General features: G+C 44.1%; 2 protein-coding genes across 3 annotated transcripts in view; one reads left to right on the forward strand and one right to left on the reverse strand.

The window, feature by feature from the left end:
* Nucleotides 1–996: 996 nt before the first annotated feature.
* Nucleotides 997–22,403, reverse strand: SPRING1 (SREBF pathway regulator in golgi 1). Its single transcript, XM_068271630.1, has 5 exons — nucleotides 21,788–22,403; nucleotides 19,599–19,755; nucleotides 12,538–12,689; nucleotides 10,198–10,311; nucleotides 997–1,488 (listed from the first exon to the last, which is right to left on the reverse strand). Exons 1-5 carry the CDS (start codon nucleotides 21,896–21,898, stop codon nucleotides 1,405–1,407), a joined length of 618 nt encoding a protein of 205 aa, XP_068127731.1. The 5' UTR covers nucleotides 21,899–22,403; the 3' UTR covers nucleotides 997–1,404.
* A 49-nt stretch (nucleotides 22,404–22,452) lies between these two features.
* Nucleotides 22,453–26,691, forward strand: part of RNFT2 (ring finger protein, transmembrane 2) — a 100,879-nt gene continuing 96,640 nt past the window's right edge. For both annotated transcript variants that reach the window (XM_068245994.1, XM_068245986.1), the window contains exon 1: nucleotides 22,453–22,538. The gene's annotated coding sequence lies outside the window, so the exon portion shown is untranslated. The remainder of the gene's footprint in view (nucleotides 22,539–26,691) is intronic.

A 26,691-nucleotide genomic window follows, 5' to 3' on the forward strand; every position in this document is an offset into this window, starting at 1 on the left:
TTGCCCGACATATGGACACCTTAAAGGATACCAAAACTGACATGTGGCATAATGAGATAGACATGGGTATGTACAGTGCCTAGCACACAAATAACTATGCGGTGTTCCTTTTTTTCTTTCTCTGCCTGAAAGAGGTAAATATCAGGTATGTAAGTGGCTGACTCAGTCCTGACTCAGACATGAAGTGACTACAGTGTGACCCTCACTGATAAGAATTTCCCCCTTTTTTATCTCTTTCTTGCTCTCAGAAGCCATTTTCTTCTAGGAAAGTGTTTTATAGTTGGAATTTCTTATCAGTGAAGGTCACACTGTAGTCACTTCCTGTCTGAGTCAGGACTGAGTCAGCCACTTACATACCTGATATTTACCTCTTTCAGGCAGAGAAAGAAAAAAAGGAACACAGCATAGTTATTTGTGTGCTAGGCACTGTACATACCCATGTCCATCTCATTATGCCACATGTCAGTTGTGGTATCCTTTAAAGAGATTCCAAGGCAGTTCATGGGGAGGGGGGTGGGGGCAGATGGGACACAGAGGCTTGTTCTCTGCCTCATGACATGCCTCTGTGCCCCCCCCCCCACGCCATGCTATAGCCCCCCCCCCCCCTCCCCCCCCCCCCCCCCCCCCCGAGATTACCAACATTATTTGTCGCCATCTCAGAGGTTAGCATTGGGGAGAGGGGTGTTTCTGGCAGCTCTCTCTACCTGGCCATGCCCCCTTCCGCTCCCCAGCCTTCCTGCACTCTGAATGAGGGACACAATCTCTCCTTCCAGCGTGAAAGTGGGCCAGTGCGGCCCACAGGAGCGGTGGTTTTGGCTGCTACCTGATCCGCCCAGCCCCCGGGATCAAGTAGCCTAGGTTTTGTTTTTATTTATGAGCTCACCTCAGGCTCTTTTTAAAAGACGAGTTTGTAATTTTCATTCACTTACAAGATGGTCACTGCAAATGAAAAGATGCCTAGCTCTGAGTTGTCATTTCTTTAACAATGCTAGAAACAACATTTAACAAGACACATTTAATAAATTAAAACAATGTTCTACAGAAAATACAAGTAAATCTAGCTTAAGAAAATACAAGCAAGATGAAAAAGTCCATTTGAAAATGTCATACTCCATGACAAAACCCACATCAACCTAATGTGTTCTTACAAAATGCTGCACTCAGTGCATACTAAGTGATATGTAAACATTATGTATACACCATCATAATATTAAGTACTGGCTGTGATAAGAAAAACATATAGCTAAGAATGTCCCATATTTGTTATCTATAACTTCCGCTACTATAGAGGTGATGTTCCGATCTGAAGAAGTACCCGTAGTATTTAGTCTCACATAACCCGCATAGCAGAGACTTTAGTTATCCAAGTAACTTGCAGGCAGTTAAGTAGTCCTTTGTGGTCTTCTACATGGGGAGAAGTTCTGGGGGATTTTCTCCATAGCAGTACTTTGCAATAGGATTCCTGTAAGTGTTCTCGTGTTGTACACTCTGTAAAGAAAATAAAATAAAATATTAGCAAAAAGGATTTATAGAAAGCAATATAGAAAGGATCAAACCAGCCTAGATTTCTGTTTCACATGCAGCAGCCACTGGGCTCAATTCACAAAGCATGAAGTAAAGCAGAAAACAAGTGATTTTACTGTACATTTTGCCAAATGTACCACATGTAAATATTTTTGTGTAGTAATTAAAATGGGTGATAATGGTTTTAGAGCTGGTCCACACTAGACACAGTTGCAAGACGGACACTGCAGTCCGGATCAGGGGAAGTACCCACCGTACTGCAAACTGATGAAAGTGCATCAGTTTTGCATCAGTTTCTGTTCAGGTTTTTCCCTGACAGAAAACGTCTCCATCATTAGGAAGGAGTGGGAGGATTTTTTTGGGCCAATCATAAAGCACAGGCTATCCGTTTTAACATCCGCTTTTTGCCTGTGGAGCTGGAGATGCGTTTTCTCATTGCTTTCACTACCCCCTGCGTGTATCCGTGGTCCTGATCCGTTGCGTGAAAATGCAGCAGATCCGGACCTTCCGTTCAGGTTTTGAAAACGGATCCCCGCAAACGCAGACGGATCCGTTTTTAACTTGAGTGAGGCTGGCTGCTATTATCAACATTAGTATCCGGGACTCAGTTTTTCATCCGGTTTGAAAAACGCAGCCACGGATACGTTTCCGGACCTAGTGTGGACTAGCTTTTACTGTAAAGCTCACTGGGCATGATTCACAATTTTTCAAATGTTTTCACATTATCTAGGTTTCATTTTTAAGCTCCCAAAAAGCAAAAATAAAAAATAATTAAAACAAGAAAAGAAATCTTGAAATGTAGTTAATTAGGAACAACTTACCGGTACTTTGAGTGATTATTTTGCTTGTAAATGTGCTGAAAGGTTGTTATCAATTAGGTGATAAATAAGCCATTTATGAGAAGTTTTGTGAATAGAGCCCAATTAATCTATTTTTTTTTAAAGGGATTAATAAAGTAATGGTTTTGGGCTAATACAAATTCATTGTATGCAGCTTGGACTTGCTCTTTGTCAGAATAGTGAAGAATTTCATCTGTATAAGACCTGGCTTCAATTTTCAATGCACTACAATAATCCAACAAATACCAAATGAACCACTTTACCCCCGCCCGTACGAATTTCTCCGTCCCTTTTTCCATCCTTTAACCCCCCCAGGGACGGAGAAATCCGTCCCCGCTGCTGCCCGCGCTCCCGCTCGCTCTAGCGCGCACTCCCGCCGCCAGCCGCTCGCCTGGAGATCAATGAACGGGAAAATCCATTCCAGTTCGTTGATCTAAGCCCCGCAATGATCTGCTGCTTCTCCGCTAAGCAGCGCGATCATTGTGAAAAAAACAAACCCGTAACCAGCCTCCTAGTACTTCCTCCAAGCGTCCGGAAGGACGCTTAGAGGTCGCATAAAACAAAAAGTTACTGTTGCCATCTTGTGGCCAAATAGTAAAACTACACCCTAAAGCATTTTTCACATACAAATACATTACTTATACACAAAAAGTTAACTCATTACCTCCCACACTCCCCATTTTTTTTTGTAATTAAATTTTTTGTAAAAAAAATTTACAATTAAAAAAAAAAAAACATAAATAGTTACCTTAGGGACTGAACTTTTTAAATATTTATGTCAGGAGGGTACAACACTGTTACTTTATAAACTATGGGCTTGTAATTAGGGATGGACACAAAACTGAAAAAAATGCACCTTTATTTCCAAATAAAATATTGGCGCCAAACATTGTGATAGGGACATCATTTAAATGGTTTTATAACCGGGACAAATGGGCAAATACATTTCATGGGTTTTAATTACAGTAGCATGCACTATTTAAAAACTATAATGGCCAAAAACTGAAAAATAATTAATTTTTTCCCACATTTTTCCTATTTTCCCATTAAAACATATTTAGAATAAAATAATTCTTGGCATAATGTCCCACCTAAAGAGAGCCTAATTGGTGGCGGAAAAAACAAGATATAGTTCATTTAATTGTGATAAGTAATGATAAAGTTATAGATGAATGAATGGAAGGAGCGCTGAAAGGTGAAAATTGCTCTGGTGCTCAAGGGGTAAAACCCCTCAGTGGTGAAGTGGTGAAATACAGCATGATTCTTTAACCACTTCAGGATTCTGCGTACGCTTAAGTACGCCCCCGATTCCTGAAGTGGATTCCATGGAGGCCGTTCCATGTCAGTTCACGGAGGGCGTCTCCGTGAACACCCTGTGAGCCGCCGATCGCGGCTCGCAGGGTAAATGTAAACACACGGGGAAGATCTTCCCCGGTGTTTACATGTATACAGCGCCGCAGCAGCGCGGTAGAGGAGATCGGCGATCCCCGGCCTCTGATTGGCCCGGGGATCGCCGGCATCTGATAGGCTAAAGCCTATCCCATCAGGCGCAGGACGGAAATCCGTCCTGCGCCGCTCACAGGGGGAGGGAGAAGGAAGGAAGGGGAAGGAGGCCAGGAAGCGCTGCGGAGGGGGCTTTGAAGAGCCCCCCCCAAGCGCAAGCAGCCGGTGGCGATCAGACCCCCCCAGCAGGACATCCCCCTAGTGGGGAAAAAAAAGGGGGGGGGGGGGGGGGGGGGGAGTCTGATCGGCCTGGCTGATATCTGATCGGTGCTGCGGGCTGGAGAGCCCACGCAGCACCGATCAGCAAAAAAACACGTGGTACAGAAGTGGTTAATATTATAATACAATACAATAACATTTCTATAGCGCTTTTCTCCCATAGAACTCAAAGCGCTTAGGCTCTCTCAAATTCAGTAATTGGTAGTAGGATGAAGTATTCACACAACAAAAGTTAAATTTCTGCAAATGCCAAACTGAACAGGTGGGTTTTAAAAGTGGATATCCAGCGTATATTATACATTTCACAGCAATGCCCCAAAAGAAAGAGGAAATGTGGTCCAGTGTTCTTCCCAGGCTCTTTTAGCCGGGTGCTCCACCCGGCTAGTTTTGGTAAGCACCCGGCTGTCATCGGCTCACCTCCTTCTATTCTTTAAGCAAAATTGCAAACAGAAGCATCGGCCCTGCATTCTCTAATCTCGCCCCACCCGGCTACTTTTTCCTGCCACCCAGCTGGAAAAAAATTCTGGGGAGAACACTGTGGTCCAAGACATTACCACTATTTATTTTATAGCACTAGAAAGCACTGAATTTTTGTTATAACTTCAATTCTGTATATGCACTGCTTTTTTGCACAACTGAACCCTGGGTTTCACAGTCTAGGCAGGGTCCCAATCAGGAACTGCATTTTTGTCTAAGTCTTAAGTGTTTTTAACTATCCGCTTTTTCTATTTAAATGTGGAATTAAATAAAGCATTATACTTTTGACATTCAGCGTGCTGTCTGGACCTCAGTTCCGCTTTCTTTTGGGACACTGCCATGTATTTTAGGTTGAGGTGGATCCTAGTCCTCTTTAAATTCCCTTTTTGTGCAGTATATTATACATTCGGGTCCAAGTTATAACTACTTGTGTCTTTACTCCAGCCAGATTCCCACCCTATAGCCCTGGAGTTGCAGTCTTCCTGCACAACCCCCCCCCTGCTAAAAACCACCATGGTGCTTTCTCTATCTTGAGTAAAGAAAACACCATGAGTCCCTGTGTTCTTGAACTTTTTGAGCTTTTTCTCAAGAATTCTTCAGAGCTCAACCACAGACAAGTTTATGGCATAATGTAGGCAGTTACTCAAAAAAAGAACACAAGAGAGACAGCTACATTGGTGCAGTTGGACTGACATTACTACAGATGCACCTGAGTAGTATATTAGGACATGGGCCTGAAGAAGCTTGCAAGACTTACACTTTGCCACGGATGACAGTGAATAGAGATGAAGCATCTCTGTTTAGACACCTGGAGTTGAATGAACCGATCCTTACAGTTCTGGAATTAACCTCTGAACTTCCTAATGTGTCTTTACATCAGAAGGAAGATAATTTACTAAGATTCGCCCCATATAAACTGATAAACAGGTATGGCCAACTTCAGAATAATCACATGTATTACACCACAGAGCTGCTTTAATTTGCACACAGAGCATACATTTAATTACAAGATATTCTACTCTGCTTCAACATAGAGAAACAGAGTTATAACGACAATAACTGACAAATCCCCAAAATGATGGTAATTCGCCTGTAATCATGCCCTGAAATAAACACATTATCTTACATTTAATTGAGCATGGCTGCCACTAATTGCAAGCATTTGGCAAGAAATATATACATGGAATCAATCATGTCAGGGCTTTTATTCAAATGCCATCTGTGTGCTTCCAAGCCTGGACCTTAAATGCAAACAGGTTCAGCTGCACCAGCAGCAGTCTGTAGTGGACTTTCATTCTCCCACGTGTTGACAACAATCATCATCATTTACATTTATACATAATTTAAGATTCACTGTGGACGCTGCTCAAATCATCAATATGTATTACTTTTTCCCTTTAAAAATGAAAGCTTCAGGTCTTTTGTAGTCTTATATAAAAAGGGAAAACGGAAAGGTTTTATTATGCTTAAAAAAAAAACACCACACTATTACAGTAAATATATAGCAAATATATAATTTGGGATAAAGTTGCATTCTTTATTTCAAATGTGGTCAAACAGATGTAGTCTCAGACTTCTTAGAACCATATCGTATGAGAAATCGTAAAGGTGCGTACACACACAAACAATAAGACCTGGTTCACATTGGCAGCTACAACTGTTTATTTAGCAAACTGTACCGGAACGGATCCTAGTGGATCCAATGTTAACCTATGGATCCGTTCCCAATACTTGGTTAGAATGGGTCCGTTCAGCAAGTTGCACCAAAGGGACTGCGCAGGTTTAGGGAAGCTGCGATAATTCCGGAGCTATGGATGTGCTGCACTGATCACTTGCTAATGCAACTAATCAAAAACAGATACCAAATAAAAATCGATACACCGTTCTAAGGATCTGGATCAGTTTTCATACTGATCAGTGTTTCAGTGCGCACCGAGCCTTCATGTCACCCTTAACAACCGTGCATCGATTGCTAAGGCGAAAGTTCAGGGCACAAATGCTATACATAAAACCTACTCAGCTATAGCAACATGTACTGTTTCATTAAGTGGACGGTGTACATTTGGAATCAGCAAATCGCTGCCAGTGGGCTAGCCCGCTTCGATTGGGTTAGGCAAGTACAAACACCAGGGGACCCCACTGTCTCTGCAGATATGCTCAAGCCACTTGGCTCTTACCATGTACCTCCTAGGAAAATTAAGGGATTGAATGGTGTGAATACTCTTTCCTTTAGTGCGCTCTTGGATTAGCCATCTGGGTGTTTTTTCACAGTTTTACTCCTATACTATGTCCTCCCCACTTTCTATACAAGCTTTCGTCTTTGGATCCCTTTTATTTTCCATAGTAGTAGCAGTAAAGTATAGTAGAGAATCTAATGAAGGCTACACAACTGAAAGCTTGCTTACTTTTATTCTTTTAAGTTGGCCAATAAATGGCCTGACTCAAAACTTCTTGCTTTTCTTTTCCATCAACACTTATGACCTGGGACAGATAGGATTATTCAGTTTTCATCACGTCTATGACAGTAACACTAAAATATATCTCAGCTACCATCCTCTAGATTATGTGAAGACCACACTGTCAAACTGCTGTCTCGTCAGCGTTGGACTGGGAGGTGGAAAAGCTGAATAAATCCACCTGCTGGCCAAGCAGCAGTAATCATGAGTTAACACTCCCAATAGAAACCTGTAGCAAGACTTCAATGCGAGCGGCAACACCCAATTACTGCTGCTTGGCCAGCAAGTGGATTCCCTCAGCTTTTCCACCTCCCAGTCCGACACTGTGTCTCTTCATTTAGGTCATCCGGTTTTCTTAACCTTCATAAAAATAAAACAGAACTTTTTATCTCACCCCTTTTCTGCCTGTAGTCGCTATCAATGTAGAAAACATCTCCCTAACCTCAGCCCCTAAAGCCCAGTCTCGGTATAATATTTAACATTGAGCTTTCATTTAAGCTGCAGTGACTCCTTAACCTCCCAGTACTTTAATTTCAAATGCATATACTGAATATACTCCCTACTCATACAATCAGCTACTAACATGATTGACTATACCTTCGTATCCTGTCAATAGTTACAAAATCTTACTTGACCTACCAAAAAAAAAAACAGACTGACTTTTCTCCAGTCACTTACTGAAGACTGGTACTCCGTCTCACCACCAACATCTTCCACTTCCAGTTCCTTGGATGCAGTCCCTCTATGCCAATTTCATCACTGGTTGCTAAATACCCAGAGAATTCAGTTCAAACTCCCAACCCTCACCTAGGCTTGAGACCCACTAGCAGCACTCCTCTGAGAGCCAGTGATCTGAAAAGCTATTGCTAATGTAATACTATGCCAGTGATCCCAATTGAGGGATGGGATTTTCTAAAAATCACCCATAGCATTAATTTAGCAAGAGCTAATCACAAGTGCTTCTAGTGGGTTGAAGGCCTAAAAAAATAAAAATAAAAAAAAACTCCATAAGATCTCCCCTCCATCCATTTCCACACTAATTTCTAGATGCCACGCCCCTGAAACTTCTGCTCTGCACATGAAAACCTCCTATCCTTCATTTTGATCACCTTCTCTTACCCTCATGGAACACCTCTGTAACCTATTCACCAAGCTGAGCTATGAAACCATCAAGAGCATCCTCAAAATGTACCTTCTCAGACTATTTTTGTTTTTATGTATAATGCACCAACATCTTCCATAGCACTGTACATAGTGCAATGTCATAAACTCCTTTCAGATACATCCACTTTTATTCAGGGTGCCAAAAGAATCAATGACTTATGTGGTAAAGTCCACATCCCTTCACCTAGTTTATCATTGTTCTAGACTATATGCCTGCAAGTGTATCACTAGGAGACGGATACTTGTCCAAGTATTAAGAGTTATGAGAGCAGCACAATGCAGCTGCCAGGGGACTGGAGCCGGTCCTATGGCTCTTAAATGCAGAAAGCGTAAAAGTAAGTGTTGTCCCTGATGCTGTAGTGTGGGGCAAAATATGAATCAATTGAGCGGAACACTTATAAATATAGGAAAAGTGTGTAACAAGCACCCTGCAACAAGTTAGTGGTGTGCTTCCACAAAGATAAAACTGCTGTCAACTTGTCAGAAATAGGAGGTGCAAAACAGGACTTGTATTGTGGTACAAACCACTAGATGAACTATCAATATCCAAAACGCTCCTCCGTAGTTTGCATGGCAAAGACTTGCTGTAATCTCTCAGATATGGCTGATGTCAGCGTGCAAGTCACCAGGACTCCCATCTCACACCGGCTGGGTGCTCAGTGTCTAGCATAGTCAATGCATATATTCCAATCCACCTCTCCCCTCACGTCCACCATAGGCCCGGCTGGTTCTTCCCAAATACAGGGAGAAAGTGGGGAACAATAGTGAAAACTGCATTTGAGAATAAAACCTACGCTGATAGCAGCCGTATCTGGGAGATCGGAATTACAGCAAACTACTGAGGAGAGTTTTGGACATCGATGCTACACAGTTCAAATAGGTCAGGGGTGTTCAAACTTTTTGGCCCAAGGTCCATATCACCAGTCTTTAGATAGCTAGGGGGCCAAACTAATTAAACTAAACACAATTTTTTTCTGATTGCCCCTAGGTACAGTATGTCTATTATAGTTTTGTCAAATAAAACATTTCCACAGGAAATACATTTTATACGATGTGTGCAGTCATCATACCTCCTTCAGTGTGTAGTGGCGGCTGCTAATGATTGGCTTCTGATAGCATAGTGGCATCTGCTAATGAGTGGCTGCTGCTGACACAGTGGTAGCTGCTGCCATAGTGGCTACTGCTGGCATAAGTGGCTACCCTTCACTCATCAAGTCAAGTCCCATGTCTCTGTTCTCTCTTTCTCCCCACTGGGACTTCTGCAGCCATTTTCTGTAGTCCCATAGTGATCACTACAGGACTAAAAAAAAAAAAATCTGACATTTTCCAGTGTATATTGAGTATACACTCCGGCGGCCATTTCTCTGTAGTTCTATACTAATTCCTATGGGATTTCAGGAGAGTGGAGATGGAGGCAGAGCGGTGACGCAGATTGGCCCTAAACATTTATGCATGTGTCGCCACAGCAATGACCTGCGGGCTGCACGCAATTAAAATTACACAAGAGCTTCGGAAGCCACTGCAGGGCAGCCAGGCAATTTGCATAGTTTCACAGGAAACAAATATGCCAGCCTCCATATTCCTTGCTCAGTTCAGGTGTGCTTCAAAGCAGCTCTGCAGAGAAGGGTGGACAAAAGTTCCTAAACAGCATTCTAGAAGGCCAGTATCGAATTATAAAAAGGGAATGGCTGTAATTCTTCTGAAGGTGGTTCCACTAGCAAAACCCAAAAAGTGCAGTAACCTTTCAATGGATCTTTTGCTCCTTAACCAAAGTTATTAAAAAAATAATAATAATATATATATATTATTTACAAAGGATCCCTTTGTCTACAACATTTCACTTAAAGATTAGAGGCTATTCAGAGCGAAACCAGAACGGAGCGAAGAACTTTTTCATTTCATTGCGACTGAAATGTAATTATCTCCTAAAAAGCAAAACAACAAAGTTTGGAACAAACACCTGAAAACACACAGTTGCCAACAATATTCCAACTCCATCTTTTGCAGTGCATTACCTGCGAGGATGTTCGACATTTGGCCAAACACAGCTCAAAGTGGTCTTCTACTGCCAGGAATAAGTTCTGGAAAGCCCTTGCAGCTCGGTTTAGAAAGCGCTCCAACACACGTTGCTAAACCGAAGACAAAAACAAAAAAGCTAAAGAGCTAAAACACCTGAAATATTTTTAACATTCTAGTTAAATTCATTTCTAGCTTCTCAGGGCAATGTGAAGGCAACACCGTATCTATATTAAACCTTTCATCTTTTTCAGAACAATTAAAATAATGAAATTATTTGTCGGTACATTCACAATGCATTGCCTAAGGAAAATTATCACTAAAGCCACTGAAATCGGTAAAGCACATGCCAAAATGAAAAACACTGATAACTGCATAAGACAGGCATGTCCAAAGTCTGGATTGGGCGCCAAATGCGGACCGCTGAGCCATTTCTGGTGGCCCCCAAATTTCTCTAGTTGATACCAAGCAACCCGCAGACCATAGCTGCAGTTCCACATGCAGGGGCCAGCAGCACTAACAGCCCCTGATTAGCAGCTACCACTGTGCCAGCAGCACTAACAGCCACCGATTAGCAGCTGCCACTGTGGCATCTGCACATGGTCTATGGGTTATTTCCTGTGGTTTTCTTTGACAAAATGTCACAGGCAAAGAGTAACAGCAATGAGCAAAATTGAATTCAATCTCTAGTTCGGCTCCTTAGTCCTCAAGAAATTTTTTCGAAATAGTAATTTGGCATGTACAGCACTAATGTGAAACCTAAGCAGGGATTTACAGAGTACCCGAGGCGGACTGTGTATAGATTTATAGGACACAGAGGTATGTTCTCTGCCCAATGACATGCCTCTGTGTCCTTGTCCCGCCGGCAGTCCACCAGGGGCTCTGCTGTCCAACCTGAAAGCTAGCAACAATCTGACTGCCGCTAGCCTCCTTTTGCCCTTCCAGTCGTCAATCACCTGCTCCCCCGCCTCCATCACCTCACTCCCACACCTCCGGCAGCTAAGCCGTGACCCAGGAAGTACTTCCGGGTCGCGGCCATCTTACATTTTCTCGGCCGGTGATCAGAGGATGAACTGGGCCACAGAGAGTGGCGCAAATTCATCAGAGAGGTGGCGTAGAGCAGGTAGTATGTGTTTTTTTGGGGGGGTTGTACTTTTTCCATGCCGCCTCGTGTTCTCTTTAAGCCGGGATTTTTAATGATATGTTCACCAAAAAAGTAAAAGAGGCTAAAGTAGACAAAAGTATCATCATTAACTTTCGTTTATAAAGCGCCAACAAATTAAGCAGTGCTCAGTTTCATCCAGTTTGAGTTAGGCAGCTATTCACAATGATATAACAGAGGAAGATTCATAATTTGCTTAGGACAGAGGGAGCCAAGTCAGGAATAACTGGTAAAGTTGGGGATCATCTGCATAAAGGAGGCGTTTGCCAAGGGAAGAGGTGTCAAGACAGAGCCCAGGTCCAAGGGCTGAGCCTTGAGGAACACCAAAATAGTGACTGAGAGGAAAAGTTACTAATGAAATATTTGCAACGAGCAGCCAGATAAACAGGAAGCAAAACAAGAGAAGGCAGTGTCACCACATTCCATGAACTGAGTGCTTTGGAGAAAAGGAAGTGATCAACAGTGAAAAAGGTGATAAAACGTCCAAGAGAAAAAGCAGACAGTTTTCTTGTGACTTTGCTCTGAAAAGGTAACTGGCCACCTTTGTGAGAGCCATATATGTGGAGTGCGAGGGTCAAAAGCCAGATTGAAGTGGGTCACTTATCAAGCTGGGGTTAATGCTGGGGATACATGGTACAACCCGGCACCTCGATTAGCCGCCGGATCGACTCCCGCCGCCGTCCGGATCGATTCCCGCTCGTCCCCGCGGGCGCTTCCTTATCTTCCGCTCGATTCCCCGCTACTGTCCGCCCGCGGGGATCGAGCGGGGTCATCGGGCCTGTCGGAAATTATCAATCGAGCCATCAGCGGCTCAATTGATAAGGGGAAAACGTACCCTGTACCCCAGCATAAGAATGTTAATCTTTTGTAAACAAGATGCTAAATTAATTGGGGGCTTATAGAGGAAGTAAAATTGTACAGTGGTGAGGAGTAGAAGGGAGAACAGCCACACAACTTACACCATGACTGCACCGAGCTAACTGTAGTAATGCCTTACTTCAAACTCACGCTTGATTATGGGTTTACCAATAAGAAAGAATCAGAACTGTATAATAAATCCCTCTTTACAAAATATGGTTACATATAATCACCACACCCATAAAGTAAGGATTAGACTGTAGCAATTTACTGTTATACAAATTATACCCATTTAATGACACCAAATATCAGTAAGCACCTTGTTGGGCTGAAGGCAGCAAGATACACAGTACTCATAAACACTGCAGCAATCATTAGATAAGCAGCTTTCACAGTTGTACTGTCTTGTGCCAGCCACATTGATGTTGCAGCAGCCATTTGCCAGCAGTTCTTTGCGCTCACAGACATGACCTGACAGAAAAAAATAGAAAAGTCAGTAATAAAAACTTGAATTGCCAATAAGTCATTCACTACAGAATTGAAGACAAATTTATAAAAGACACTACCCGCTATACATCGCTAGCTAGTTTGAACTTTTTACCAGTAAGCAGACAGGCCCTGGATTCAGTTTCCATTTGGGAAATCTACATACATGCAGTTTATATCATATACCCCCTGCATTTTTTAATGCTCCAATTGTAGTCAACATGACTAAAAGAAAGGGCTGCTGCACACCAAGAGCAGTTCTGAATGATTTTTACACTACCCAAATGAGTCACTGAAGTCTCATATAACAATCATAATTTATTGAAACTGCATACAAATCCCCCTAAATAGAGCAGCCTATGATGTAGGTTACACCACATACACAGCCGGCATGTGTCACACAGAACGCACACGCATCACACATCCACACAAGCAAACCGTCCTTGTAACTCCTGGGAGTGATGAAAAACATCAGTATCAATCCTTTGAACAAGGGGTCTAGTGGGAAGTGTGGTTCTAAACAGCTCTTCATATGGTGCTGGAAAGCCTTGTGACAATGTTCAACATCATGCATCAAAGTACTCGCAATGAAGCCTCATGATACAGTTCATAACAGCAACTCAAGCGGCCAACGGAGCTTAAAGCCTAAGCAATGCAAGCAGGCAGACACACCGCAGCATAAACAGGGAGGTTCTCGCAGCCTCCTGTCAGTGATTCACAGTACCCCGGAGGGCTCTCACCACCTCTACGGGGCCTCCACCGCGCTGATGTTCACTTGGGTGGCATCCACTCTGCCGTTCATGCGCTGAGATAGCTATGTCCCTTCACCACTCGCTCCCGCCGCTGTTCCAAGCATCCAGTTCCACGCCGTGAACACACGTGTGCAGCCGTGACGTCACCACGCTGCTCTGATCCCGTGACTAGTATCGCCCGCCTATCCGGGCTTCATCAGAGCAGAAGCACCGTCCGATTCACTATTTAGTCTCTCTGCACCTCCCATGACCACTCCCCCGGCCATGCTGATTGATCCTTCTTTCGTTTACATGGCTTTGGATAGCACAGCCCACCTTTCTCTCCACTGGCAACTCGTATAGTCCTGCATTCAACACAAGTCCAGACGTAATTATGCCCATTAGATTGTTACACTGACAATTCCACAACTCAAGAAAGAAATTGAGTCTACACAAAGAAAGATCAAGAATGTTAAAAGGGAAAAGTTTCTAAAAGATATAGCGGATTGGAACGAGGGGGTATTTTTTGAATAGCAACCCGGTCAACCTAGGACGAGGTCAGGATCCAAAACAGGAGGGTCAGAGTCAGAGGGTGTGGAGGGTGATGGAGCACAGTCAGATAAATCAGTGAATTTTTTAGATTCAAGTGGCGAGGACGAAGGGCACGAGGAAGGAGGGGAGGAAAGAAGAGGAAAAATCAAAAAGAAAAAAGGTCAAAGAAACAGAAAGGAGGTCAGAGAGATCCCAAACCAATTCTGAAAAGGAATCAGTCACGCTGCGTTCCACCAAGCGTCCTGTTGGACGCGAAACGGCCGTCGCCGATCCCTTCACACCCTAGGCACCCACCAGACCACTGCTACCAGCACCAGTATGTATATGCAACTATACTAATGTGTACACTGATGTTACCCCGTTTGTATGGATTTGTCCTGGAGGATTAAAAGGCGAGATTCACTTGAGGACATTAGTGCACGCTTCTGCTTCTTTATGTGCATTGTTGTTATACCCTTCCTTCTATGGATATTGGCGGAGCACATGTCTTAGCATCCCTCGGATCCTTTTAAAGGGGTATTGGTAGCAAAGAGGTCAGCAGCTTCATTGTTTCCTCCTGCATACTGGTCACATCATTCAGGGAGTGCCACACTGAACTGCTTCTTTCTTTTAAATTAATAACAACCTTGAGACCATAGAGACTGAATTGACGATAGCAGACAGGAAACCGCTCATTGAATTGGAGTCCCTAGCAGACCAGACGACTATTGACCTAGACGAAATTGAACATCAATCCACTACATTCTCTGATTTGAGACCTAAATCGAAATATTTTCCCCCACTTTCCCTAAACCCCCACTTGAAAACCTTTGCCGAAGCAGTCGAACATGATCTAAAATTCATAAACTGGCATCCTCCCTCCACTGACAACTTGTCTGCCGATGAACACCAGGCCTTGATGGATTTGAGACAATCCCAAGCTATGGTATTGAAACCTAGTGATAAGGGAAGCAATGTTGTGTTGTGGGGGAAGGATATGTATGTAACAGAAGTAAACAGACAACTGATGGATAATGACATTTACAAAAAGCTGAACTTTGATCCATTCCCTGATATTGTCAAAAAATTGAATGGCCGTCTGGACGTTGCGTTAGACGAGAATGCCATCAGTCATGATGAATGGAGCTTTATGAAAGTTAATTAATACAGAATATCAGTGCTGTACCTTTTGCCTAAACTGCATAAGAATGCCGATGCCCCCTCAGGTCGTCCGATTGTATCGGCGGTCGGTGGCCCCTTTGAAAAAGTGTCGACGTTTCTGGACACGAATTTAAAATATATGGTGAATGATTTACCTTCATATGCGCGTGACACGCGTCACGTATTGTTTTTGTTAGAGGATCTTTCGATACAGCCGACGGATCTTTTGGTGGGGATTGACGTTGAGGGACTGTACACCTCAATCCCGCATGATGTGGGATTGAGTGCTGTGGAATTCTTCCTGAAACATGCGGGCATGGTACAGCCTGGGAGAAGTCAGGTCATTATGGATCTATTGGAGATGGTTCTTACCCTCAATTGTTTCAGGTTTGATGGAACATACTACTGCCAGACCAGGGGGACGTCAATGGGCACGGCGTGTGCTCCAGCCTATGCGTGCCTCCACTTAGGTCTGTGGGAATGACAGGAGGTATATACTAATGTGGGGTTTGGAGCGCACGCCGCGGCCTGGATTCGTTACATTGATGACGTCTTCATGGTCTGGCGGGGTACAAGGGAGGAACTAAATGTATTCCTGGATCAGTTGAATATGAACGAGAGGAATATTGTGCTCACATACACTATTGATGAAAATGAAATTAGTTTCCTTGACCTACTGATTAGAAAGGATACTAACAAACTCAGGACGGTGACTTATCACAAACCGACAGCAGGGAATACTCTGCTTCACGCCTCTAGCTTCCATCCGCCCTCCCTACTGCAGGGCATTCCAGTTGGCCAATTGTTGCAGGTTAAACGCAACTGCAGTGGGGAGGAGGATTATACAAGGGAGGCTGATGAGATGTGCGGCAGATTTTCCAGACGAGGCTATGGGGAAGAGACTTTTGGGGAAAGCAAGGTCTCGCAGTGATGCGACACCAAGAGATGCATTGCTGCTACATACCAATAAGAAGAGGAAACCGAGGGATGATAATCTCCGCTTGATTACACAGTATGGTACGCATTGGAACCAGCTTAGGAGGGTGTTGGCTAAGCACTGGAACATCCTGAGGCTGGATCCTAAGATAATAGAGGTGGTTGGGGACTATCCCAGGATGGCGGCTAAAAGGGCCCCCAACCTTCGCTACATGTTGGTGCAATCGGAATTTCGTTCAGTAACAAGACAGTCGACGAGAATGTGGTTGGGCCCCTCTACGCGGCCCCCTGGGATGTTTCCATGTGCTAAGTGTAGTGTCTGTCACCTGGTTCATCGATCCAACGTGTTTGCTGATGCTAGATCAAGGCGATCGTACGATATTCGGACGTTCATTAACTGTGAAAGTCGTTTTATAGTCTACATGATTGAGTGTCCGTGCGGTTTGAAATATATCGGAAAAACTACGCGCATGATCAAAACGCATACAGCAGCACGTTGGTAATATAAAGGCAGGTGATGAGACAAGCCCCCTGGGTCTGCATTTTAAGTTATATCACGATAAGAACCCGGATTGTCTGAGATTTAAGGGTATTATCAAGATGCAGATTCCCACAAGGGGAGGGGATCTAGATAGGAGACTTTGCCAAGTGGAATCCAGCTGGATTTTTAGATTGGGTACTGTCATACCCGATGGTTTAAATACCGATCTGCCGCTAGCACCCTTTTTACCAACTTAGATTGTATGTCTGTTGTGATCTGGATGTGGTGTGTCTGTGCCTTTGACTTTATGGCATAGTCCAACATTTCTTAGATAGCGTTCCATATAAAAAAATCTATGCTTCCCCCTCCAACCTTTCCCCTCCAATAATATGAAGACTACTGGGAATGGACTGCTTTAATGAGAGAAGTTCAAGGTGATACATCTTTACCCCAGTGGAATTGTCAGTGTAACAATCTAATGGGCATAATTACGTCTGGACTTGTGTTGAATGCAGGACTATACGAGTTGCCAGTGGAGAGAAAGGTGGGCTGTGCTATCCAAAGCCATGTAAACGAAAGAAGGACCAATCAGCATGGCCGGGGGAGTGGTCATGGGAGGTGCAGAGAGACTAAATAGTGAATCGGACGGTGCTTCTCACATGACCGTCTGATGAAGCCCGGATAGGCGGGCGATACTAGTCACGGGATCAGAGCAGTGTGGTGACGTCACGGCTGCACACGTGTGTTCACAGCGTGGAACTGGATGCTTGGAACAGCGGCGGGAGCGAGCGGTGAAGGGACATAGCTATCTCAGCGCATGAACGGCAGAGTGGATGCCACCGAAGTGAACATCAGCGCGGTGGAGGCCCCGTAGAGGTGGTGAGAGCCCTCCGGGGTACCGTGAATCAATGACAGGAGGTTGTGAGAACCTCCCTGTTTATGCTGCGGTGTGTCTGCCTGCTTGCATTGCTTATGCTTTAAGCTCCGTTGGCCGCTTGAGTTGCTGTTATGAACTGTATCATGAGGCTTCATTGCGAGTACTTTGATGCATGATGTTGAACATTGTCACAAGGCTTTCCAGCACCATATGAAGAGCTGTTTAGAACCACACTTCCCACCAGACCCCTTGTTCAAAGGATTGATACTGATGTTTTTCATCACTCCCGGGAGTTACAAGGACGGTTTGCTTGTGTGGATGTGTGATGCGTGTGCGTTCTGTGTGACACATGCCGGCTGTGTATGTGGTGTAACCTACATCATAGGCTGCTCTTTTTAGTGGGGATTTAGGGGGATTTGTATGCAGTTTCAATAAATTATGATTGTTATATGAGACTTCAGTGACTCATTTGGGTAGTGTGGAACGTTGTTTATCACTGTGAGGCTCCCCTATCAAAGGGCCGCACGCGCATCATCACACTCTCACCACTGGGAGCGTCCTTCGCAGGTGCAGAGCGCTCCCGACCAAGTGAGCACACGCAGCCAAGACAGCACCAACTGGACAACTTACCGGACCGATTGCTGATGAACGAGGAGACGGCGGAGAATGGCAAGGGATTGATCAGGCCAGAGGGGGCTGGAGGAAGCCCCAGGTATGTATACATTTTCTCTCCAGCCCCATCTCAGGTACACTTTAAGACTAGAAGCTACCTCTTAGAAAAATCTAGTTTTAAAGTTCACTTTTACTGTAAAATTGTAAAAAAAAGTTACTGTACATACTCACCTCAATATTGGGTAGTCTCTTAATGGCCCAGCAGCTACCCAAAGCCTACTGCAGATCACAGGTCCAACACAAGGATCCCTGTATGCCTTTTCGACTTGCATAATTCCAATTTATTTTCTGGTGCCAACGACAAGTCCATCCCAACTGGGTACATGTACACACATGTCCAGTTAAACTAAGCCGTTCTTGTGTGTGTGGACCTTTCTAATGCATGTTCAGCCATGACACATTTGACAACAACAACAGAAGAAACTAATTCAACTGGAATGAGTCAAATAAGTATAGAGGGACCCTGCGCTGGAACTATAGTCTGTAGGAGGATCCAGGAAGCATCTGGACAAAGCAGAGGCTTCCCACAACTAAGGTAAATCTGCATCTTTTACTCTGTATAGCTCAGGTGTCCTTTTCAAATCGGATTCTATGACCTGAACTGGTTAGCAGAATGTTGTGCACAGTTGCTTCAGCAAGGGGCAAAAGTAATGAATCATTAGCGCACACACACACAGACACACACTGTACATGCTGCCTCAGGCAAAGCATTCACCATTTGTGGAGGGATCACAGAAGAAACCGGCCTTGACACAGGTTCTGGAGCATTCGCCATTACCATGGATACTATATCTGCATGGAGTTTGTATGTTCTCCCCATGTTTGTGTGGGTTATCACTGGGCATTGCAGTTTCCTCCCATGTCCTGACCCAGATTTGAACCCTATGGAAGAGGTCAGCAATATATAAATTCAAAATAATATGTGAAATCGAGAAATCTGTTTAGTGCTTCAATGGGCAACTCCTGACGATGGCAATGAATTTGATGCCCCAATTAAGTTTTTGAAGCCCATGTTAACAGTTACATAGTTATTTTGGCTGAAAAAAGACATACGTCCATCGAGTACAACCAGTACAAAGTACAACTCCAGCCCGTCCCCCACATACCCCTGTTGATCCAGAGGAAGGCGAAAAAAACCCCACCAGGCATGGTCCAATTAGCCCCAAATGGGAAAAATTCCTTCCTGACTCCAGATGGCAATCAGATAAAATCCCTGGATCAACATCATTAGGCATAACCTAGTAATTGTAGCCATGGATGTCTTTCAACGCAAGGAAAGCATCTAAGCTCCCTTTAAATGCAGGTATAGAGTTTGCCATAACGACTTCCTGTGGCAATGCATTTCACATCTTAACCACTCTTACTGTAAAGAACCCTTTCCTAAATAAATGGCTAAAACGTTTTTCCTCCATGCGCAGCTCAACAGGATATATACAGTTATATAGTTATTTGTGTTGAAAAAAAGACATACATCAATACTGTTTATTGAAGTGAATATTGCTTACCTGAATCATCTGTAATGAGCAGTTTTCCTTGAACAGAGTTCCGACACTGGTCTTTAATCCTACTGCTGTTTCCCAAGTTGAATTGAACTCTCCACTGAATGTTTTGCCCATCATTGCGCATTTCAACAATGGTTCGGTCTCGCACTGTTCTTTCTTCCTGATAGAGGAAAAACATGTTGATTAAAGCAATGCTTGGGACTACAGTACAGTATATAGGCAGGGTATTCAAGACGTATAATAGTTTTTAACTCATTTTACCACCTCATAATATTGCAAAAAAAAAAAAAAAAAATATCAATTTGCTGTACAGGTAATCCCCAACCTACAAACCACCGATATGAAAATGTGTGTCGATTCTGTGGGAATTTCAAAAATATCTTATAGTTTGAGAAAATAGATTTTAAAAACATAAAAAAAAAGTTTTTTAACCTTTCTGGCGGTAACGTTCGGAGTAAGCCGCGCAGGAGGTTTTCTCAGGCCCTACTGGGCCGATTTGCTTAATTTTTTTTTTTGCTGCACGCAGCTAGCACTTTGCTAGCTGCGTCAGCACACCGATCACCGCCGCCCCGCGTTCGATCGCCGCTATCCGTCGCACCGCGCCGCCCCCCCCCCGCCATTTAGTGCCAGGCAGCGCTGAGGGGTGGATCGGGACTCCCAATGACGTCACTGACGTCATCCCACTCCGTCGCCATGGCGACGAGGGAAGCCCTCCAGGAAAACCCATTCTTTGAACGGGATTTCCTGATCGAAGCGGCTGGGGGGATGCCGCTGGGCAGGGACCGGAGCTATGCAGGAGGCGGGGGAGCAGCTGAGACTGACACTACAGATGTAAACACAGCCTCACAGCATGGCTGTGATTTATGAGGGATTGCAGAGTGCAGGGGGACCTTAGTGGGGTTTGGGATAGCAGCAGAGGCTGGGCTGTATAGGCAGATCCAGCCTCTGTATGCAGATAACATTCTTTAAACACACCTCGGGTTCTCTTTAAGGGCTCGCTGCAGGGCCGCACAACTCAGCACACAAGTGATCCCCCCCCTCTTTTCTCCCCACCAAAAGAGCTCTCTGTTGGTGGGGTCTGATTGCTCTATATATATATATATATATATATATATATATATATATATATATATATATATATATATATATATATATATATACACACACACACATTTTTTTTTTTTAATACATTTTACTATTTATTTATTTACTATCCCTCCCTCCTCCCGATCAGCGTGATCAGCTATCATAGGCTTCAGCCTATGACAGCGGATCGGGATCACTTTTCTGCCTGCCAGGGGGACAGCCGTGTCATGCTGATGTAGATCGCAACGCTGTACACATGTTAACTGATGGCAAAACAGTTTCCAAGCGGCAATCGCCGATGGGAGAATAAAGACGGAGCGGAGCACTATCATTCATGCGGAGGTGCGCGTGCGATCTCCTGCAATCCCCGCCCGCAGCCATTCACGCCAATCGGCGTGGAGTGGTACTGGGGCTGCCACCGCAGTCACGCCAATCGTCATAGGGACAGTAAGTAAGATCATGCACATAAAAGGTCTCCAAGGCATCTACAAGAGCATACAGAGAATGGGAGGTATCCCCATTGCCCTATTTGTTAACTGCTGGCATGCCACATGTGGAACAATAGAGGGAGAATATTTTGTCTGAACTGTTGGTGGTGTCCAATAATCTTTTATTTTTACACTAACAACCTAAAGTTACGGGACAATTTTCAGTGAAGAATCGCCCATGCGGGCAGATATGTGGGATCATATTAGAAAATAAACCTTGTTGATTTCCCAAATTGACTGAAAGATTCTAAAGGTAACTGATAGTTTAATCAATCGGAAAAACTTTTATAATCGGTTATTATGGATAGGAAGTACAGATTAGTTTGTTGATGGTGAAATGATCAATGTATTACGGCATTTTATTTCCAATTTACTCGATCACTTGGGTGAATCTTTGTTGAAAATAAACTTATGATATAATGATTTGTATGTGTAGTACTGATAAGAAAAAAAAAGCTATATACATGAAAATAAAAAAAAATATGAGACCAATTTTCTTTGCTACTAATGTTCTATTAATTATCTGTATTACACAGCCAAATCCTTACATCATTTTTTTTTTTTTGCTTCAGTGTCACTTTAAAACAGGATGTTAACTTCAAAAGCAGCACTACTCACCTGCTTGAAAGTACTGGTGAGGAAATAAATCAGAGACAGGCCAAACACGACACCCAGTACCCATCTCTTGCGCAGGATCTTTCTCCACACCATAGAAAGTATGTTGACCATTCCAGCTCTGAAGATCTAAGTCACACCAGAGTGAAACACAGCCACAGTCCTTCTGCCCTCTGTAATCTAAAATTTTCTCAGTCGTCGCATGTATTTCTAAATTCAATCACAGTCAATAAGCAAACCCTTGAAGCCACCCATCAGTCTGTCAGGTGATCTGTAAAGCCCTCTGCAAATCATAACAGAGGGATTTCATTATTTTTCTAGTAATACAGCGACCTACAGAGTCAACATTTCCAAACTGTTAATAAGAAAACAAACGACATGCTAATCTGCGGGGTTGGGAGAAATTGTATATGAACTGTGCGCTGGATGATGATGATGGAGCTGCTGTATGCAGCCCACGTGAGTGCAGTGTAGTCACACAGTGAGTACTGACGGGCTGTGCAGTCTGGAGGTCACAGCGCACACAGCGTTCTACTCTCTAATGTCTCCATCTGCTCTCAAGTCACGAGATGATTTGTTGTTGCCTGTGTTCTGCCCCGGAAGTTCAACATCATCATCTTACACTTCCTGCGCTACCGCACATCACCATGGTAACAAGCGCTGCTGCCCGCAGAGACCCGGAAGAGATTGGCTGAGCTCAGCTGTCTCCCGTTTGAAGTGAGTGACGTCATCTATTGGGCGAAGCCTTGAACAGGTGAGAGATCTGGGGAGGAGGAGAAGATGCTGTACGCTGCATCTTACAAATGTTACCATCTCAGTAACATATTCTGCATTACATAGAATTAAATTTAATATGTTATGTATAAAATACAGCCTTACACCAGCAGACTAATAACGGTAGTGAGAATAGCAGGTGCATTGTCAGTGATGCTAGGAGCTGGAGCACAGAAGAGCAGCTGTCACCTCCATGGCTATAGAAGTATACACTTTCATTTATGTTTTAGGAGATTTTAAAACTAGATCTACTTTGTATTGAAGCCAGCCCACAAGGACAGGATTCTCATTATTATTTCCCCTATTGTTTTATGTAATTTCAGTATATATTTTATAAGATGCCTACCACCTCTGGATTCAACCATTTGTGCATGGTCATGGGACATTGTAATTGTCTGACTCGCAAGCTACACACTGGGCAATACACCTTCATAGCTCCCAACTGTCCCACTTTTGGAGGGACAGTTCCTCGTTGGGAGCCCTGTCCCTCTTTCTTACTCATGTGTCCCTCTTTCAGGACTTTGTCCCTCTCTCTATGTAAATATGTATATTTCTCTACTACAAAATGTTTCTTTCTCATCTCAAAAAGTTGGGAGGTATGCACCTTCACTTCACTGAAACACGCACACTACGTACAAGTCAAACCATGGTAGCTGTAATCACATAGGCAAGTGCTGCAACAAATATTTCTCGAAACCTGAGTTTACTTTTGAACAGCTTTCCATTGACTCTGTTGCCATTAACCACTTGAGGACCCACCCTTTACCCCCCCCTTAAGGACCAGCGCAGTATTCTGTGATCTGTGCTGGGTGGGCTCTGCAGCCCCCAGCACAGATCAGGCAGCACGCAGAGCGATCAGATCGCCCCCCTTTTTTCCCCCCTATGGGGATGGTGTGCAGGGGGGTCTGATCGCTCCTCTTGGCTGGCATGTTGCGGGGGGGGGCACCTCAAAGCCCCCCTCCGCGGCGAAATTCCCCCCCTCCCCCTCCTACCTGTCATCCCCGGTGATCGGGGCTGCACAGGACGCTATCCGTCCTGTGCAGCCAGTGACAGGACGTCCCCTGTCACATGGCGGCGATCCCCGGCCGCTGATTGGCCGGGGATCGCCGATCTGCCTTACGGCGCTGCTGCGCAGCAGCGCCGTACAATGTAAACAAAGCGGATTATTTCCGCTTGTGTTTACATTTAGCCTGCGAGCCGCCATCGGCGGCCCGCAGGCTATTCACGGAGCCCCCCGCCGTGAATTGACAGGAAGCAGCCGCTCGCGCGAGCGGCTGCTTCCTGATTAATTAGCCTGCAGCTGGCGACGCAATACTGCGTCGCTGGTCCTGCAGCTACCACTTTGCCGACGCGCGTTATGAGTGCGCGGTCGGCAAGTGGTTAAAGGATACCCGAAGTGACATGATGAGATAGACATGTGTATGTACAGTGCCTGGCACACAAATAACTATGCTGTGTTTCTTTTTTTACTTCTCTGCCTGAACGAGTTAAATATCAGGTATGTAAGTGGCTGACTCAGTCCTGACTCACAGTTTGACCCTCACTGATAAGAAATTCCCCCCTTTTACCTCTTTTTTTGCTCTCAGGAGCCATTTTCTGCTAGGAAAGTGTTTTAAAGTTGGAATTTCTTATTGTAACGATTGGTGTCAGCAACCAGAGAGAGAATCTGATCCTTGGCGATCCGCAGTATCCCCAAGAATACAGATATACCCGATTATTGAGGATCTGCGGAGTCGTCAATAATCAGATATGTCTAACCTCTAGACACCTGAGAGAGTGTAAGTATTTGGTGCAACAGTAACAACACTGAGTAAAGACCACCAGAGGAGCTGGCGGCCTATACTCCTGAGGAATTCCCCCTGACAGTGGGTGATATTCCTGTAGCCTGTGGACCCCTGAGCGAGGGACCAAGGCTGGGTTGCAGGAAGTCCTGCTGCTAATATGTAAGGTTTTGCCCTGAACTGGGCTAACGCAACACAGTAATAGCACAATCCTAGTCTGGGGTGTGAGGTCCGTAGTCACAACACCCTGGAACTAGTCTGGAGCATAACATAAATGATAATACAATTCCCTAGTCTTGGGTGTGCATTCCATGATCATCAACACCCTGGAACTAGTCTGGAGTATAACATAAATGATAATACAGTTCCCTAGTCTTGGATGTGATGGCCTTGATCTCAACACCCTGGAACTATGCTAGAGAATACACAGAAGATACACAGTATTCCTAGTCTGGGGTGTGAGGGCCTTGATCTCAACACCCTGGAACTGGTCTAACAAATAATACAATTCAATTAGTACTTTAAGCTATCAACAGAATCTGGCTAAGTGTGAATTCCCAGGTCCACCTAGTTCAAACACACTGTAAGGATCTGACTAAGGTCTGAGTGCCTTCACGTAAGTGTTAGCAATGGCAGACAACCAGCAACTGACAAGCAGCAGAATATTTAGTTGCTGGACTCTGCCGCCCCGCCCGAGCCATTCAGCCAATCATGAGTCCTGCAGGAATCAGCTGATCTTCCTGATCAACTGACACTTCCCCTGTTGGTATAAAGGTCCTGAGTTCAGGCTCGCGCACGTAGCTCTCCATCTGCCTATGTGCACTAACAGACCCAGCCACACCAAGCGCACGCTGCTGCATGCAAACTGCCGCGTTGGATGCGGAAACAGCCGCTTTGCTGTCAGGACATGCGGCGGCTTTTCCGCATTCCACCATACTACCAGACGCGTGTCTATGCGTGCAAACCGCCGCGTTCAACGCGGAGTCAGCCGCCTTGCTCTTGGCACATGCGGCACCTTTTCCGCGTTTTCTCACACTTATCAGTGAGGGTCACACTGTAGTCACTTCCTGTCTTAGTCAGGACTGAGTCAGCCACTTACATACCTGATATTTAACTCTTTCAGGCAAATAAAACAAAAAAGGAACACAGCATAGTTATTTGTGTGCAAGGCACTGTACATACACATGTCTATCTCATCATGTCAAATGTCACTTCGGGTATCCTTTAATAAAAACAAGCAGGAGTCAGTAGTATGGGACACAGGAAGCAGAGACCTGTTGGAATGTATAGTGCAAGGGGGTACAAGTATATAACCATGTTCTTGTCCATGACAAGTTGGGATAGGTACCTAAATATCAGCTTTAAAGCAAACCTATCATGAGAGAAATATAAAAGTTGTCATTGGTGACCCATCAGTCTAGTCCTAGCAGTATTGCCAATCTTCAGGATATGATAATTTTCAATTGCTCTCCTTGAACAAGTATAATGAATGATCAGCCATTTATAGGTAGAGCATTACAACATGGAAGCTAGAGGTATTTATCCATACAATTAATACAATGAATAATAATTTAACCTAAATTGTTTACCATTGTTTCACCATGATTCTTCTTCTTTCACCACTTATCTCTCTCTCCAACAAACTGTGACATACTTACTTTTACAATATAGTTAAATTCAGTTAGGCTTCTATTAATATTGGGTTATGAATGCAGGTGAAGGAGCACTAATAGACAATAACTGACCACATGACCTATCATAGCACCAACTGATAAACAAAGCCTGAGCTGCCCAAACAGCATTTACATAGGTTCCATTGTAGGTGGTGCTAGAGGAATGTCTATGATATGCAAATAATCAGGAGTTGATGCAGAATTTTATGCAGGGTCAAAATGGACCAATCAAATCCTGCTAAGGTGGAATTTGGTCCATTTTATAACTGCATATATTTTCATACAAAAGTGCATACTTCTGCATCAATATGGAATTGTTTGTATCTCGGTGACCATCCTTAGCAGTCACACTGCATACTGTGTTTTCTATGAACTCTCTACACACTTACAATCTCTTAATGCCTTTGTGTACAAAGAAATGCTTTCATAGCAACTACTGTAAAACAGGAACACATATCTTCTGAAAATAATATTTACAGTACAATACAGTATAAAGTGGTAGTTTTAGGTAGACTTAAAGGGAACCTAAACTGAGAGGGATATGGATTTTTCCTTTTAAACCCTACCAGTTGCCTGGCAGTCCTGCTGATCTCTTTGGCTGTAGTGGTGGCTGAATCACACCTGAAACAAGCATGCAGCTAATCCAGTCTGACTTCAGTCAGAGCACCTGATCTGCATG

Source organism: Hyperolius riggenbachi, chromosome 1, assembly GCF_040937935.1.
Source record: "Hyperolius riggenbachi isolate aHypRig1 chromosome 1, aHypRig1.pri, whole genome shotgun sequence".
In the NCBI taxonomy this organism is placed as follows: domain Eukaryota; kingdom Metazoa; phylum Chordata; class Amphibia; order Anura; family Hyperoliidae; genus Hyperolius; species Hyperolius riggenbachi.

What these genes read in the sequence shown, in the direction of transcription:
- SPRING1 (XM_068271630.1), bottom strand. Translation starts at nt 21,898, where the DNA reads ATGGTCAACATACTTTCTATGGTGTGGAGAAAGATCCTGCGCAAGAGA. An exon ending in GCTCATTACAGATGATTCAG is followed by an intron (nt 12,690 to 19,598) that starts GTAAGCAATATT and finishes TTTTTCTGTCAG; the next exon opens with GTCATGTCTGTGAGCGCAAA. An exon ending in AATGTCGAACATCCTCGCAG is followed by an intron (nt 1,489 to 10,197) that starts GTAATGCACTGC and finishes TTTTCTTTACAG; the next exon opens with AGTGTACAACACGAGAACAC.